General features: G+C 37.0%; 1 protein-coding gene across 2 annotated transcripts in view; it reads right to left on the reverse strand.

Moving 5' to 3' along the window:
* GLCCI1 (glucocorticoid induced 1) overlaps positions 1 to 18,617 on the reverse strand; it is a 120,140-nt gene that overhangs the window by 78,036 nt on the left and 23,487 nt on the right. For both annotated transcript variants that reach the window (XM_033863047.2, XM_033863046.2), the window contains exon 2: positions 7,588 to 7,739. In XM_033863047.2, coding sequence (XP_033718938.1) covers positions 7,588 to 7,739 — 152 coding nt within the window. The remainder of the gene's footprint in view (positions 1 to 7,587; positions 7,740 to 18,617) is intronic.

Here is an 18,617-nt window from a genome sequence, read left to right on the forward strand (position 1 = left end):
GCCATTCTGACTGTTGTGAGGTGATACCTCATCATAATTTTGATTTGCATTTCTCTAATAATTAGGCATGCTGAGCATCCTTTCATGTGCCTGTTGGCCATCTGTATGTCTTCTTTGGAGAAATGTCTATTTAGGTCTTCTGCCCATTTTTTGATTGGGTTGTTTGGTTTTTGTTATTGAGTTGTATGAGTGTCTGTATATTTTGGAAATTAAGCCTCTGTTGGTCACATCATTTGCAAATATTTTCTCCCATTCCATAGGTTGTTTTTTTTCATTTTCTTTATTGTTTCTTTTGCTGTGCAAAGCTTTTAAGTTTCATTAGGTCCCATTTGTTTATTTTTGCTTTTATTCCTTTTGCCTTGAGAGAGACTGACCTAAGAAAACATTGGTATGATTTATGTCAGAGAATGTTTTGCCTATATTCTCTTTTAGGAGTTTTATGGTGTCACATCTTATATTTAAGTCTTTAAGCCATTTCAAATTTATTTCTGTGTATGGTGTGAGGGAGTGTTCTAACTTCATTGATTTACATGTGGCTGTCCAAGTTTCCCAACACTACTTGCTGAAGAGACTGTCTTTTCTCCATTGTATATTCTTGCCGCCTTTGTCAAAGATATAATTGACCGTAGGTGTGTGGGTTTATTTCTGGGCTCTCTATTCTGCTCTCTACTGATTCATATGCCTGTTTGTGTGCCAGTACCAAACTTTTTTGATTACTGTAGCACTGCAGTATTGTGTGAAGTCTGGGAGGGTTATGCCTACACCTTTGTTCTTTTTCCTCAGGATTGCTTTTGCAGTTCTGGGTCCTTTGTGGTTCCATATAAATTTTAGTATTATTTGTTATAATTCTGTGAAAAATGTCATGGGTAATATGACAGGGATCACATTAAATCTGTAGATTGCTCTGGGTAGTATGGACATTTTAATGATATTAATTCTTCCTATCCAAGAGCCTGGGATACCTTTCCATTTCTTTGAATCACCTTCGGTTTCCTTAATCAATGTTTTATAGTTCTCAGCACATAAGTCTTTCACCTCCTTGGTCAGGTTTATTCCTAGGTATTTTTTTTCTTTTTTGGACGCGATCTTAAATGGGATTTTTCTTACTTTCCCATTCTGATATTTCACTGTTAATGTAAAGGAATGCAACGGATTTTTGTATGTTAATCTTGTACCCTGCTACCCTGCTTATTTGGTTTATCAGTTCTAATAGTTTTTGTGTGGAGTCTTTAGGGTTTTCTACATAAAGTATCATGTCATTTGCATATAATGACAATTTTACCTCTTCCCTTCCAATTTGGATACCTTTTATTTCTTTTTCTTGTCTGACTGGTGTGGCCAGGACTTCCAATACTGCATTGAATAGAAGTGGTGGCAGTGGGCATCCTTGTCTCGTACCAGATTTTAGAGGGAAGGCTTTCAGCTTTTCACTGTTGAGTATTTTATTGGCTGTGGGTTTGTCATAAATAGCTTTTATTATGTTGAGATATATTCCCCCTATACCCTCTTTGGTGAGTTTTTTTTTTTTTTTACCATGAATGAATGTTGAATTTTATCAAATGCTTTTTCGGCACCCATTGAGATGAACATGATTTCTGTCTTCTCTCTTGTTGCTGTGGTGTTATCACAATGATTTGCATATGTTGAACATCCTTAATCCGTTTTGAGTTAATTTTTGTGTATGGTGTAAGACAGTGGCTCAGTTTCATTCTTTTGCATGTGGTTGTCCAGTTTTCCCAACACCGTTTACTGAAGAGACTATCCTTTTCCCATTGTATATTCTTGGCTTCTTTGTCCTAAATTAATTGACCATATATACGTGGGTTTATTTCTTGGCTGTCTATTCTGTTCCATTGATCTATGTGTCTGCTTTTACGCCTATATGGTTTTGATTACTACAGCTTTGTAACATAATTTCAGATCAGGGAGTAAGATGCCTCCAGCTTTGTTCTTTCTCAAGATTGCTTTGGCTATGGGTCTTCTGTGGTTCCATACAAATTTCAGAATTGTGTGAATTCTGTGAAAATGCCATTGGAATTTTGATAGGGATTGCACTGAATCTGTAGATTGCTTTGAATAGTATGGACATTTTAACAATATTAATACTTCCAATCCATGAGCATGAAATATCTTTCCACTTATTTGTTTCTTTAATTTATTTCACCAATGTCTTATAGTTTTCAGCATACAGGTCTTTCACCTTCTTGGTTAAATTTATTCCTAGATATTTTATTATTTTTGATGCAACTGTAAATGAATTGTTTTCTTAATTTCTCTAATAGTTTGATATTAGTGTATAGAAATGCAACAGATTTCTATATCTTGATTTTGTATCCTGCAAATTTACCAAATTCATTTATTAATTCTAACAGTTTTCTGGTGGAGTCTTTAGGGTTTTCTGTATATAGTATATTATCATTTGCAAATAGTGACAGTTTTAGTTCTTCCTTTCCAATTTGGAAGCCTTTATTTTTCTTCCCTAATTGCTCTGGGTGAGACTTCCAATACTATGTCAAATAAAAGTGGCGAGACTCAGCATCCCTGTCTTGTTCCTGATCTTAGAGGAAAAGCTTTCAATTTTTCATCACTGAGTATGATGTTACCTGTGGTCTTATCATATATGGCCTATATTATGTTGAGGTATGTTCTCTTTATACACACTTTGTTGAGAAATGTTGAATTTTGTCAAATGCTTTTTCTGCATCTATTGAGATGATTGTATAATTTTTATCCTTCATTTTGTTAATGTAGTGTACCATAATGACTGATTTGCAGATGTTGGACCATCCTTGCATCCCTGGAATAAATCCCACTTGATCATGGTGTATGATCCTTTTAATGTATTGTTGAATTTGGTTTGCTAATATTATACTGAGGATTTTTACATTGATGTTCATCAGGGATACTGGCCTGTAATTTTCTCTCTTGTGGTGTTACTTGTCTAGTTTTGGTGCACCAGCTCTTTAAAGCTTCTTCCCAAAGCAAGTCTCATGGCCACACTTAACTTCAAGCGGGCAGAGAAGTATAATCTTATCATATGTCAAGGAGAGAGGATGAGAATATTTGTTAACAGCTCTAATCATTACTATACCTGCAAAGTCAGAGGAAACACCTCTGATTATTACTCTATATTACTTTTATTGTTTGACCACTTTACAAAGAGTATATGTTACTTTATCATTTAAAAACACATTCACATGTAGATTTCATATCTGTCCATAGATGAAGATTTATACTTTGGACTGTGGGGTGAAAACTGAGGAAATGCTACTGTCTGATTATAGTAACCTTAACTACAAGTTCAATTTTAAGTGTCGGTAATAAACTTGTTTAAAAAGGTTGTATCAGCAGGGTTAATGTAATAAAGTAACATCAAATTCTACAAATGGTTTTTAGTTTTCTATTAAGCTACACAGATTAGTCTAATAAACTGGCAATTATCCATCTCCCCATTGCCCTCAAAAATGTGAAGCTGTCTCTTTTAGTCCTCAGAATAAATATGTGTATGTGCAACCTGGGTATTATTAACTGCAATTTGTAAAAAAGGAAACTGAAGTGTGAGACACATTGCAGTTAATTCAATGGGCCATGATTTTCCCCCCAACATTTTATTTTAAAATTTCAAACAGAAGAGTTGAAAAAACTTCTCAGTGCATACTCGGAAAGCCAACATTTAGAATCTATATTTAACATTTTGCTACATTGGCTTCACCACATATATATTCATCTATCTATCATCTATTGATCTTATTTTTTATTAATTTCAAAGTAAGTTGCAGACAGCAGTATCCTTCACCTCTAAACATCTTAATTAGATTTCAATATTTATATTCTATATTTTAGAAGTTATATATTAGAATGCACAAGTGTATACTTGTGTAAGTTCTAATAAATACATCCACCCATGTAACCAAAATCTCTATCAAGATATACAATTCCATTGTCCCAGGAAGTTCCCTCACATTGGGCTTTGATTTGAACACAAGATCTGTCTCTAAAGTCCATAGTCTTTCCCACAACACTATGCTACTTCTTTTAAAAAGGCCCAATGTATAAATACATTAAACAATAAGAATTTTATTTCTAACCCTCAATAATAAAGGTAGCTGAAATATGGAAATATGAAAGGTATAAAATACTAGAGATTCCCTCCACTAAAGCCAGACAGCCTAGGTATTTAATATCTGTAGCACAATGACTGTATCACTTTCTGTTTACTAATTTCCACTGAATAAATAAAAATATCTACTTCCTTCCCCAAGAGTTAAAGAATTAATCAAGGAGGTATGGCAATTAAAGAATTAATCAAGGAGGACGTGACAATAACAACCATTACATATGTTCATATCTTATACCTTCAATTAAACTAATAATGCTTCGGGGCAAGACCATTTCTTAGGCTTGTAAGGCAAGCATTAGGTCAAGTGCTATACAGTTTAGTGATTACGATGAGAGGCAGTGAGGAACTGGAGAAAACACAAAACCTTTGGAATCAGCCAAATCTGGATTCAGATTTCTTCATATTTATTTAGCTATATAACTAGGTACAAGTTAAACTTCTCTAAGCCTCAGTATATCATATGTAAAATGAGGCCTATATTTGGCCTTCCTATCAATGTCAGGTTTCTCAAATAGACGATCTACAAGCAGACCCAGGCAAGAGAAGCCCCTACCCTGAACTTCAGGCTTTTGGGGGAATTTTATGTAACAGTTTGTTAATTTAACTTAGTATGTATATGGTATGTAGGTCTACATTTATATTTGCTCCAGATCCTGCAGATGTTACAAATGGGCCTGTCTGTATCTACTACTAATAACCTAACATGTGTATTGCCATATTCACTTTCAAATATTACCCTATTTAGTCATACAACATTATCATGAGTTAGGTTTCATTAATCCCATTGTGCAGATAAAGAAACAGATGTGGTTAAGAAACCTACCCAGCGCCCTTATCTTCTATCACCATATCACTCTCTTCTTAACTCCCAAATATCTGAGCTTCCTTCTCTAACATATTATCAATATTTCACTCTCCAAGACAATATGCCCCTAATCCCTAAATCTAGTCCCTATTTTCCATGACCTCTCGGTAGCACCTGATACTGTTAATAATTTTTCCTTTCTTAAAACAACTTTTCCTTTGGTTTCTAAGGCTCGACTATTTCTTCTCTTAGCTTTTGCTCTTTTCCTGTCTCCTCTTGTTAGAGTTTTGGTGAAGAATGAATAAGATAATATTTTTGGAGAGTGTCAGCATAAAGCATATATTCAATAAAAGGTAGGGTTTCTTTTGAACCTAAAAAGAATAGCTACCATTTTTAAGAATGGTGTCAATTACTCTACTAGGTGATACACACACATGCACACACACTATTCCATTTATCCTAAAAGCACCATAAGATTGAAGTTCAGATTGGCTGACAAATTAACCTGTATTAGAAACCTGGATCCAACAACTCCTAGGTTTATGATACTAAGTCACTTAACTTCCCTGAGCTTCTGCTTCTCCATCGTGTAATTTTATAATGTTCTTGTCAGAATTAAATGAAACACAGGATATAAAAACACAAAGTACATGGTACAACAGTCAGTAAATATTAAACTCCTTTCTCTTCTTGTTGCTACCAGGTGAATACATTAATTTTTTATCCTTCCCTTGTGTGCATTTCTAAAAACTAAGTCCTTGATCTCTTGACCTTCTTTCTTTATACTCTGTACCTACACTCTGTCACACTTGTGAGTCCAACTCCTCCAGAAAGATAGTTTTGAATTATCTGTGACCATTTCTAAGTGTGCAGGCCCACATCTCTAAGTTTTGCTAGTTCTTTCTACTTGAGAATCCCACTGCCTACCATATCAAACTGCTCCTTTCCCTCACAAAGAATGGAAAGCAAAAGACTGGGAGTGGGTGACATAAAATATTAAACAGACAAAATTGATAGGATTCATGATAAAGAAGCTAATTTTATGGTTTCAAGCTTGCCTGAGAAAATTACAAAACGGGAGAAGATTCTCATAAATCATGTCCAAAATTTTCTCCCCTTTTCCTCATTCTTCAGACATGAAACTCTAATCCTTCTATTTCCCTAACCCACAAAGCCAAAAATGTTCCCATTCCATTGAATTCCCTTACATTTAAATGCTCCATTCATCTAACACCTAATAATACTCTATCTTCTATTACCAATTTTCTTACATTTACATCTTATCTTCCTAACTATGCTGTAAGTTCTTTAAGGCCAATAACCATCTCTTATACTTTTAGTATTGTTCATAATGCTAATCGACTACTGCTATAAAGATATGGTCAAGAATTCAGAAATTATAAATTAAGATGCTTTCAGATCTTTTTCTGACATGGAAGGAAAACTTTTCAAGTCAAAAGCTCTGATCCACAAATAGAGAAGGTGTGACAAACAGGAAATTTTCTATTTCTCTCTCAAGAATTTCAGTTTTGGCTTTAAACAGAAAAAAAATCCTTTAACATATATTTCCTTAGCCATGTGTTAATACTTTATAAATTATTTCCAGGAACTGTGCAAGCTTTTCTTCAAAAATGACTTATACCAGCATACCTTGGAGATACTGCAGGTTCGGTTCCAAACCACCACAATAAAGCAAATATCGCAATAAAGAGTCACACAAATTTTTGGTTTCCCAGTGCATATAAAATTTATGTTTATACTATTACTGTATTCTATTATAGTGTTCAATGGCATTACATCCTAAAAAAAAATATACATACCTTAATTAAAAATACTTTATTGCTAAAAAATGCTAATCATCATCTGAGCCTTCAGCAAGTCATAATCTTTTTACAATAGTAACAACAAAGATCACTGATGACGGATCACCATAACAAATATAATAATAATGAAAAAGTTTGAAATATTTAAAGAATTGCCAGAATGTGACAGAGAGACATAAAGTGAGCAAATGCTGTTGGAAGAAAGACGCGGATAGACTTGCTCCATGCAAGATTGCCAAAAACCTTCAATTTGTAAAAAAAACACAATATCTGAGAAGCATAGTAAAGCAAAAGCACAGTAAAACGAGTTATGCCTGTATTTTCTAATACAGTTACTAGTCATTAATTTCTGTAGGAAAATAATTCCTAAAACTATAAGGCTCAAAAACCACACAATGTAGACTGATGTGCTATTTATTAAATATTAAATAATTTTAAAACTTTCAAAACCGAGATGATAAAAATACTTAGTCTAAAGTTTATTAAAAGAAATGGCTTTCGGGCTTCCCTGGTGGCGCAGTGGTTGAGAGTCCGCCTGCCGATGCAGGGGACACGGATTCGTGCCCTGCTCCGGGAGGATCCCACATGCCACAGAGCGGCTGGGCCCGCGAGCCACGGCTACTGATCCTGCGCATCTGGAGCCTGTGCTCCGCAGCGGGAGAGGCCACAGCAATGAGAGGCCCGCGTACCGCAAAAAAAAAAAAAAAAAAAAAGAAATGGCTTTCTTCTTTGGTTGAATATATTTAATAACTGGGAAAATTTGATTAAATTAATTTTCTTTACTGTGATCAAAATAGAACTGCAGGATAATAAAACTGATTTTGATTTGCTTATTTTACCTGAGTAGCTTTATCTTTCATGCATGAAGGGTAATGAACATGAGGATCTCGTGGCCACTGTCCTGTGAGATAAGGTCCTGTTATCGTATCCAAAGAAGAGGTTCGCCTTATTGTACCAGAGGTTCGAACTTGATGAGATTTTGGCCTGTCCACTATAAAAAAGTGAAAAAAGATTAGTCACTAATGAACAAAGTAAAACTTAAAATTATTTAACCTTCATAGTTTGTAAAATATCACTCTGTCAATTTTCCCTACAATATATATTTACCCTAATAGCCCTCCTGCGTGATGTGATGAAATTTATAGACCCTCTCCCAAAGGAAAATACATTCACATATTAAATTTTGCATACACTTCCAGGGCTGTCACACCCTACAAAGCCCATCCATTTTAGAGACCTATTCTAAAACCTGTATATCATCTCCACTGCCATTACTTTAATTAAGACTTCATCATGTCTCAACTGCCAGTTTCCTAAATGCTATCTCTGCATCCACCCTAACTAAATCTTACAGTACCACCTCCCTCCACTGCTTAAAAAATTTCCATGGTTATTCACTGTCTTTAACTTAAAGCCCATTATTTTTCACAATTCAGCTCCCATATACATCAATACTTGATGTCTTGCTACTCCTCCATAAACCCATGTTAACTACTAAATGCCATACAAACTAACTGCAATTTCCCAAATGTAAAACACTCACTTCTCTGCCTCTATACTTTCTATTATCTCCTGCACCTAAAATGTTCTCCTTCCCTGTTCACTTGACAAAAACTTATCTTAAAGATCAGCTCAGGTGTCACACTGCCTCTGTGAAACCTTTCCCAATGCCCTTCTTTTCTCCATCTCTGTCCTTTTTAAAGATATACGCACTCTCTGCTTGCATGGAGCCCTAAATTTGTCTTTCTTCCCCAACTAGAGCATAAGTTTGGTCCCTACAGATTGAAAAGAAGTGGATGCTCAATACTTATGAATAAATTTATTCACAGCTACACAAAAATAACATGTATAAAGAATCTTACATTTTAATTCAGCTTCCTCATTTATGGATGAAGAATTTGAAGCCCAGAGGGATAAAATTAAATCGTCCAATGAAATAGAACTGCTAACAGGTGATAGAGGTAAAAAGGAACCAAGATCTCCAGATATTCTACACAGTTCAATCAATCTACTATAATAATCTACTTCTCCTCTCCATATAGGTACCATCGGTACCTCTGCTGAGAATTAAAATGATCATACTGAACTCTATAGTTTCTTTACAAAGAAACTATAAAGGATTTTTCATATATGCATCTCAAATAAGTTACTACTAATGTGCATTGAATAATAAAATCCAGTGGATTACAAGCACCAAGGCTCAGTCTTACTCAGAGTTATATCTCACATCAAACAAAATGTCTTGCACATTACAGAGGGCTAAGAAACATTTGTTATTGAATACTGTCCTTTAACTATCCTTCTGAAACCAAAATACAAAATTGGGTTTTTTAAATTGGAAAACAAAAGAAAATGCAGCATACTGTGAACTATCATATTATTTACATACAGTCATCCTCATTTCTATGGGGGACTGGTTCTAGGACCCTCACGGATACCAGAATCTGAGGAAGCTCAAGTTCCTTACATTTGGCCATCCACCTCTCCAGGTTCCACATCCTTGGACATAGAGGGCTGGAGGGCCAATTTTATCTTACAACTGCAGTTCTGATTTCTTCTTTGACCCAAGAGTGTTAGAGAATATCTGAAAATTACAAAATTTCCTCCCTTTTTTTTTTTTTTTTTTGCGGTACGCGGGCCTCTCACTGTTGTGGCCTCTCCCGTTGCGGAGCACAGGCTCCGGACGCGCAGGCTCAGCGGCCATGGCTCACGGGCCCAGCCGCTCCGCGGCATGTGGGATCTTCCCAGACCGGGACACGAACCCGTGTCCCCTGCATCGGCAGGCGGACTCTCAACCACTGCACCACCAGGGAAGCCCTCCTCCCTATCTTTATTACTTAGCTCTAATTTTATTTTGCCATAGGCAGAGAGTCAGGACAGTCTATTTCTACTCTTTGGAATCACCTGAAATTTTATTTGTGACCAAAAATCATGGTCAATTTTTATAAATATTTCAGGAGTCATGGAGAACATATATTTTTACTGTTTTCAGAATACAGTTATTTTTCTTGTACATCAGCTGAAATAAAAATATAGAATATAGTAATAATAAAATTATTAGCTTTATCTGTCACAGACTTAGAGAACTACTCTAAAATTTCTAAACTACTCTTGAAATATAACAATTCTCTTTATCTCTTGCAATTTTTATCATTTAAATTTAGTTCTGGGGAATTCCCTGGCAGTCCAGTGGTTAGGACTCTGCACTTCCACTACAGGGGGCATGGGTTCAATCCCTGGTCATCGGGAAACTAAGATCCCGCAAGCTGCGCCGTGTGGCCAAAAACAAGAAACAAACAAAAAAAGTTTATAGAAATTTAGTTCTGTATAATTTGGTTACATATTGATTCATGACATCATCATTATGGCTTATATGCTTCACCATTGTAGTCTGTTCCATTTATTACTTTTAAGCTCTGTCAAATTGAACATTATCACCCGTTTATGCTTTCTTTCTATTATAATGTGTCTGGTTTGCCTATTCTTTTATTTTCAATTTCTTTCAATCATGCTGTTTCGGTGTGACTCTTGTATACTGTATGCAATTAGGCTTTTTGAAAAAACTTTAGGGTATGTCTTCTCCTTATAAAAGGTATGTTCATCCCACTTATATTTGTTATAACAAACTTGATTAAACCTGTCACATAACTTTTTTCTTCCTCTTATAATTCTTCCTTGCTACTTGTTTTCTATGTTTTACTGTTTACTTCTTTTTCTCCTTACCTTTTCCCCTACCATAGGTAATTTAGAAGATATGCAGATTGTTTTTAGTTCTATTACTAGGAATTACTTCTATTAATTCTTTTAAATATTTTTTCTGGCTATAAAAGCAATATGCACAAATTTTAGCAACTTTACGAAACACGGAAAATTAACATGTCTCTCTCATAATCTGATTTATAATAATTTGTTTAAAACTTCTTAAAGTTACTTTACATTCCCTCCACCAAGAAAAAAAAGACAAAAACAGTTTATCCCTTGAAAAAGAACATTTATAGCAATAAAAAAGGCCTAAAGGACAGCCACAACCAGAAAATGAAAAGCCACTATATGCGAAAAACTTGTGCCTGAACTTTAAACTGCTCCAACTATTATGAAAGTTGTATGTAGTCTACTTATAGTTATTAAAACCCCTGTTAACTTGGTGAACAATAGAGATCATTTTTATGTTTTATAATAAGTATATAAAGAATCTATAAACAAATCCCTTGATACATATAATATTCTAGTCTATACTTTTTTATTATATTGTTAATCACTGGACCTTTGTCTATCACTTTCAAAGGATCCTATTTCTCCCCTTAGTGTCCATTCTCTCTGATTAGCTACTGTCAGAACTGTGGTCTTCAAGTTATTTTGACTGAGTACTCCTAATAGTAAATATCTAAGGATGCAGCAATATGTGCAGTTATTTATTTATAAATGAGGTATATATTATATTACTAATATGTTATAAATAGTGTAAACCTAAGTAGAAATTTACATATGATATAAAAAATAAAAATATGTATGAAAAAAATGGAAGTTACATTTTCTTCCTGTATCTCATAAATGGGTGGCCTTAATTCAGTGTGAAGACCACTGGGATAAGGGACTTTAAATTGGGTGCTCCCAAGTCCCAAGGACCAGTGGCGGCCATCAACTCGGACTCTGAAAACCTAGGCTCCAACATTTGGTGTAGAAACACTCACCTTGTGCTGAGTATCAGAGGGGGGCATTCTCACCAATGAGAGAGCCAAGAAACAGATTTGGTAACCTTTTTCTGGGACAGCGTGGACCGGCACTTCTGGTGTCATTAAATTCATGAGTTTTCTTGTATTCTCCCTCAACCAAAAAGAGCTTTTGTACTTTTAAATGTTGTATAAATGTGTTATATAGGTTTTTGAACTGGAAACTTCCTGAAATTTATATCTCCATGCGGTTACCATAAACATAATGTAATAAAAGGGAAAAATATGAATTGGGTGCTAAATTCAATCTGCAGATTGGCCAGTTAGCTCTGTGATTTAACGCTATTGCTTAATTGTGTTAAGAATGTGTAAACAAGCATCACACATTACCAATACCAAAAAACAAAAACGGTCTGCCTTAAATAGAATAAGGTAGGACAACATGGTATCGATATCCTGTTATAAAATTCGCTCTATCAGTCATGATGTTTTAAAAAATTATAGTATATGAAGTAAATATACTTGAAAGGTTATATTTCAAACATATGCTTTAAAAGATTCTCACCATTGCTCATACAAGGAAAATTTCAAAGATATGTAGTTGTTAGTAATTTCCACGTCAATTATTTGAAGGGTAAAAATTCAAAATAAGTTTAAAAATTGGCAAGGATAGTACTCTTCCAAGATATGATTAGCCATAATAACCCCACTTAACCAAATATCAGTAGGGCCTTATTTACCAACAGATTCATCATAAGCAGTGCGATTCTATTTTAACAAGATGAGTTATTGCTATTATCCAAACTATCATGGCAATGAGTTAGATTTTAACTGCCTCAACATCTAAGCCTTGATTCTCCCAAATTTTTATATATTTAATTTGCGGTATTATCACCTACCAATTCAGGTTTTACAATTTAGTGCAACAATAAAAATCAACACTGGTTTTTCATTATAGTAGTCCCCTCTTATCCTCAGTTTCACTTTCCACAGTCAACCATGGTCTGAAAATATTAAATGGAAAATTCCAGAAATAATTCATAAGTTTAAGATTGGGGGGCAGAGTCAAGATGGCAGACTAGGAGGACATGGAATTCACATCTCTGCACAACTAGGGCACCTCACCAGGCACTGGTGAGGGACCACAGACACCTAAGGGGACGGGAGAAACCCCCAGCAACTGGGTAGGACGTGGGGCATGGGGAGAGTGAGAGGGGGAGAAGAAGTGGAGGTGGGATGGGACTGGCGCCCCTGAGGGGTAGCTGGGGGAGGGGAAGGGATCCCACCCCCAAAGGGGGAAATTGGGGGACCATTGGGAGGGCAGAGGATCAAAAGGGAGCGTGGCCAGGTCTCCCTTGCCCACTTGGGCCCCTGGGAGCCTGCTGAGATCCCGGTCCTGATCCTCTGCCCACGAAGGCCCCCTCCAGCTGCATGGGTCCTGAGGGAGTGGGAGGGAGGGAAGGGGGAGCAAAAGTAAAGGCCAGACCTATGGGACTGGAACCCCTGAGGGGTGGCTGGGGGAGGGGAGGAGTTCCTACACCCAGCGGGACACACCCATGGTTAGGGGTCCAGTGGGGACTGGGGAGACCCCGGGGGAGATGGGGAGTGGGGTCGTGGAGGAATGGAAGGGAACGCGGCCAGTGCTTTCCCTGTCCACTTAGGCACCAGAGAGCCTGTTGGGCTCCCGGGCCTAATTCTCTGCCCTCAGAGCCTCCCTCCTGCTGTGCAGAGCCCAAACCCAGCCCCTACACCCCCACCCAGGGCCCTACCTCTACACTCAGAGAACCCCTCCAATGAGCTGGACCTAAACCACACCCACACACCCTCACCCACGGCCTTGCCTCCAAACTCCAGAACTCCACACTCTGAAGGCCCTCCTTTGGAGGTGCTGCTTCTTCCCTTCTGTAGGTCCTAAGTAGAGGCCCTGACCGATGCTTGAACATCGCCTGCCCAGGCCCCACCCCCAAGGCCTTTTCTGGATGCATGGGTCCTGAGCCTAGGCCCTACCCCATGCTCAAACAAGTCGCCCCCCACCAGCCTAGGTCCCGCCCCACCGTAACCCCTGCCCCTCCCTAAGTTCCACCCCTGCCTAAACTCTGCCCCACATAGCCAAGGCTTTTGTTTTTCCTTTTTTCCTCGTTTAGATTGGGGTTCTGTTTTACCTTGTTGATTAATTGTTCTTCATTCATTTATATGTTTATTTTTTCTAATAAATCTTTTATTTTTCTAATTTTATTTTATTCTTTATACTTTGTTATTGTTCTTCTCCTTTTGGCTTGTTCCCCCACCCCCCTTTTTTCTTTTTCTTTTTTGTTACAGTTTTATTTTACCTTGTTGAAGTTGTTTCAATTAATTATATTATTTTTCCTAATATATTTTTTATCTTTCTAATTTTATTTTGTTTTTTATTCTTTGTTATTGTATTGCTCCTTTTCTTCTTCTTTTTTTTTTTTTTTGGTCACGCCACAGCCTTACGGGATCTGGTTCCCAGGCCACAGGTTGGGCCCGAGCTCTGGTGGTGGCAGCTCTGAGTCCAAACCGGTGGACTAACAGAGAACCTCAGACCCCAGGGAATATTAATCAGAGTGAGGCCTCCCAGAGGTCCTCATCTCAGCACCAAGACCCAGCTTTATCCAACTGCCTGCAAACTCCAGTGCTGGATGCCTCAGGCCAAACAATCAGTAAGACAGGAATACAGCCCCACCCATCAAAAAAAAAAAAAAATGAAATGACTAAAAAATATGTTACAAATGAAGAAGCAAGGTAAAAACCTACAAGACCAAATAAATGAAGATGAAATAGGCAACCTACCTGAAAAAGAATTCAGAGTAATGATAGTAAAGATGATCCAAAATGTTGGAAACAAAATGGAGAAAATAAAAGAAACATTTAACAAGGATCTAGAAGAACTAAAGAGCAAACAAACAGTGATGAACAATACAATGACTGAAATTAAAAATACTCTAGAAGAAATCAATAGCAGAACAACTAAGGCAGAAGAATGGATAAGTGAGCTGGAAGATAAAATGGTGGCAATAACTGCCAGGGAGCAGAAAAAGAAAAAAGAATGAGGACAGTCTCAGAGACCCCTGGGACAATATTAAACGCACCAATATTCGAATTATAGGGGTCCCAGGAGAAGACGAGAAAAAGAAAGGGTTTGAGAAAATATTTGAAGAGATTATAGTCGAAAACTTCCCTAACATGGGAAAGGAAATAGCCACCCAAGTCCAGGAAGCGCAGAGAGTCCCATACAGGATAAACCCAAAGAGAAACATGCCGAGACACATATTAATCAAACTATCAAAAATTAAATACAAAGAAAAGATATTAAAAGCAGCAAGGGAAACTGTAATTAAAAATCTTCCAACAAACAAAAATCAAGGACCAGATGGCTTCACAGGTGAATTCTATCAAACATTTAGAGAAGAGTTAACACCTCTCCTCCTCAAACTCTTCCAAAAAACTGTAGAGGAAGGAACACTCCCAAACTCATTCTATGAGGCCACCATCACCCTGATACCAAAACCAGAAAAAGATATCACAAAAAAAGAAAATTATAGACCAATACCACTGATGAACATAGACGGAAAAATCCTCAACAAAATACTAGCAAACACAATCCAACAACACATTAAAAGGATCATACACTATGATAAAGTGGGATTTATCCCAGGGATGCAAGGATTCTTCAATATATGCAAATCAATGTGATACACTGTATTAACAAATTGAAGAATAAAAAGCATATGATCATCTCAATAGATGCGGAAGAATCTTTTGACAAAATTCAACACCCAGTTATGATAAAAACTCTCCAGAAAGTGGGCATAAAGGGAACCTACCTTAACATAATAAAGGCCATATATGACAAACCCACAGCAAACATCATTCTCAGTGGTGAAAAACTGAAAGCATTTCCTCTAACATTAGGAACAAGACATGGATGTCCACTCTCGCCACTCTTACTCAACATAGTTTTGGAAGTCCTAGCCATGGCAATCAGAGAAGAAAAAGAAATAAAAGGAATACAAATTGGAAAAGAAGAAGTAAAACTGTCACTGTTTGCAGATGACATGATACTATACGTAGAAAACCCTAAAGATGCCACCAGGAAACTACTAGAACTAATCAATGAATTTGGTAAGGCCGCAGAATACAAAATCAATGCACAGAAATCTCTTGCATTCCTATACACTAACAATGAAAAATCAGAAAGAGAAATTAAGGAAACAATCCCACTGACCAGTTCAACAAAAAGAATAAAATACCTAGGAATAAACCTACGTAAGGAGGCAAAAGACCTATACTCAGAAAACTATAAAACATTGATGAAAGAAATCAAAGATAACATAAACAGATGGAGAGATATACCATTCTACTGGATTGGAAGAATCAATATTGTGAAAATGACTGTACTGCCCAAAGCAATATACAGGTTCAGTGCAATCCCTATCAAATTACCAGTGGCATTTTTCACAGAACTAGATCAAGAAATTTTACAATTTGTATGGAAATGCAAAAGACCCCGAATAGCCAAAGCAATCTTGAGAAAGAAAAATGAAGCTGGAGGAATCAGGCTTCCTGACTTCAGACTATACTACAAAGCTACAATAATCAAGACAGTATGGTACTGGCACAAAAACAGTAATATAGATCAGTGGAACAAGATAAAAAGCCCAGAGATAAACCCACGCACATATGGTCACCTTATCTTTGACAAAGGAGGCAAGAATATAAAATGGAAAAAAGACAGCCTCTTCAATAAGTGGTGCTGGGAAAACTGGACAGCTACATGTAGATGAAATTAGAACACAACCTAACACCATACACAAAAGTAAACTCAAAATGGATTAAAGACCTAAATGTAAAACCAGACAGTATAAAACTCTTAGAGGGAAACATAGGCAGAACACTCTGTGATATAAATCATAGGAAGATCCTTTTTGACCCACCTCCTAGAGTAAGGGAAACAAAAACAAAAATAAACAAGTGGGACCTAATGAAACTTAAAAGCTTTTGCACAGCAAAGGAAACCATAAGCAAGACCAAAAGACAACACTCAGAATGGGAGAAAATATTTGCAAATGAAGCAACTGACAAAGAATTAATCTCCAAAACATACAAGCAGCTCATGCAGCTCGGTATCATAAAAACACACAAACCAGTCCAGAAATGGGCAGAAGACCTAAACAGACATTTCTCCGAAGAAGACATACAGATGGCCAACAAATGCATGAAAAGATGCTCAACATCACTAATCATTAGAGAAATGCAAATCAAAACCACAGTGAGGTATCACCTCACACCAGTCAGAATGGCCATCAAAAAGCTACAAACAATAAATGCTGGAGAGGGTGTGGAGAAAAGGGAACCCTCCTGCACTGTTGGTGGGAATGTAAATTGATACAGCCACTATGGAGAACAGTATGGAGGTTCGTTAAAAAACTAAAAATAGAACTACCATATGACCTAGCAATCCCACTACTGGGCATATGCCCTGAGAAAACCATAATTCAAAAAGAGTCATGTACCACAGTGTTCACTGCAGCACTATTTACAATAGCCAGGACATGGAAGCAACCTAAATGTCCATCAACAGATGACTGGATAAAGAAGATGTGGCACATATATATAACAGAATATTACTCAGCCATAAAAAGGAACAAAATTGAGTTATTTGTAGTGAGGTGGACGGACCTAGAATCTGTCATACAGAGTGAAGTCAGTCAGAAAGAGAAAAGCAAATACCACATGCTAACGTATATGTATGGAATTTATAAAAGCGGTACTGATGAACCTAGTGGCAGGGCAGGAATAAAGACGCAGACATAGAGAACAGACTTGAGGGCATGCGGGGGAAGGGGAAGCTGGGATGAAGTGAGAGTAGCACTGACGTATATACACTATCAAATGTAAAATGGATAGCTAGTGGGAAGCTGCTACATAACATAGGGAGATCAGCTCAGTGCTTGTGACCACCTAGAGTGATGGGATAGGGAGGGTGGCTCATGAGGGAGGGGATATGGGGATATATGTATACATATAGCTGATTCAGTTTGTGGTACAGCAGAAACTACCACAACATTGTAAAGCATTTATACTGCAATAAAGATGTTAAAAAATAATAAGTTTAGGGCTTCCCTGGTGGCGCAGTGGTTGAGAGTCCGCCTGCCGATGCAGGGGACACGGGTTCGTGCCCTGGTCCGGGAAGATCCCACATGCCGCGGAGCGGCTGGGCCCGTGAGCCATGGCCGCTGAGCCTGCGCGTCCGGAGCCTGCGCTCCGCAACGGGAGAGGCCAGTGAGAGGCCTGCGTACCGCCAAAAATAATAATAATAATAATAATAACAACAATGATGTTTAAAATTGTGCACCATTCTGAGTAGTGTGATGAGAACCATCCTGCTCCATCCAGCCCGGGACGTGAATCATCCCTTTGTCCAGCATATCCCACCTGTTAAGTCACCTAACTAGCTGTCTCAGTTATTAAATTGACTGTCTTGGTACCATAGTGTTTGTGTGTAAATAACAACTATTTTACTTAATAATGGCCCAAAGCACCAGACTAGTGATGCTGGCAATCTGGATATGCCAAAGCGAAGCTGTAAAGCGTTCCCTTGAAGTGAAAATGTCAAAGTTCTCAACTTAATAAAGGAAGAAAAAAATTAAATGCTCTGGTTGCTAAGATCTATGGTAAGAACAAATCTTTTATCTGTGAAATTGTGAAGAAGGAAAAAGAAATTTGGCTTGCTTTGCTGTTGCACCTCAAAACTGCAAAAGTTAGGGCCACAGTGTGTGATAGGTACTTAGTTAAAATGGAAAAGGCATTATATTTGTATAAGATACTTTCAAAGAGACCATGTTCACATAACTTTTATTACAGCATATACTTATAACTTTTATTATTAATTGTTGTTAATCTCTTAATGTGCCTAATTTATAAAATAAACTTTATCATAAGTATGTATGTATAAGAAAAACATAGGATATACAGGGTGTAATACTATATGCAGGTTTAGGCATTCAACTGGAGGTCTTGAAAGATATTCCCTGTGGATAAGGGCGGTCTACACTATATGTTCAACACAATAAATTGTTTCTTATTTCATGATTATAGTTGTGATTAGAATATATATTTAGTTTTTAACTGATCACAGTATTTCTCTACTAATTATTACAAAATTACCTCAGTTCAAG

Source organism: Tursiops truncatus, chromosome 9, assembly GCF_011762595.2.
Source record: "Tursiops truncatus isolate mTurTru1 chromosome 9, mTurTru1.mat.Y, whole genome shotgun sequence".
In the NCBI taxonomy this organism is placed as follows: Eukaryota; Metazoa; Chordata; class Mammalia; order Artiodactyla; family Delphinidae; genus Tursiops; species Tursiops truncatus.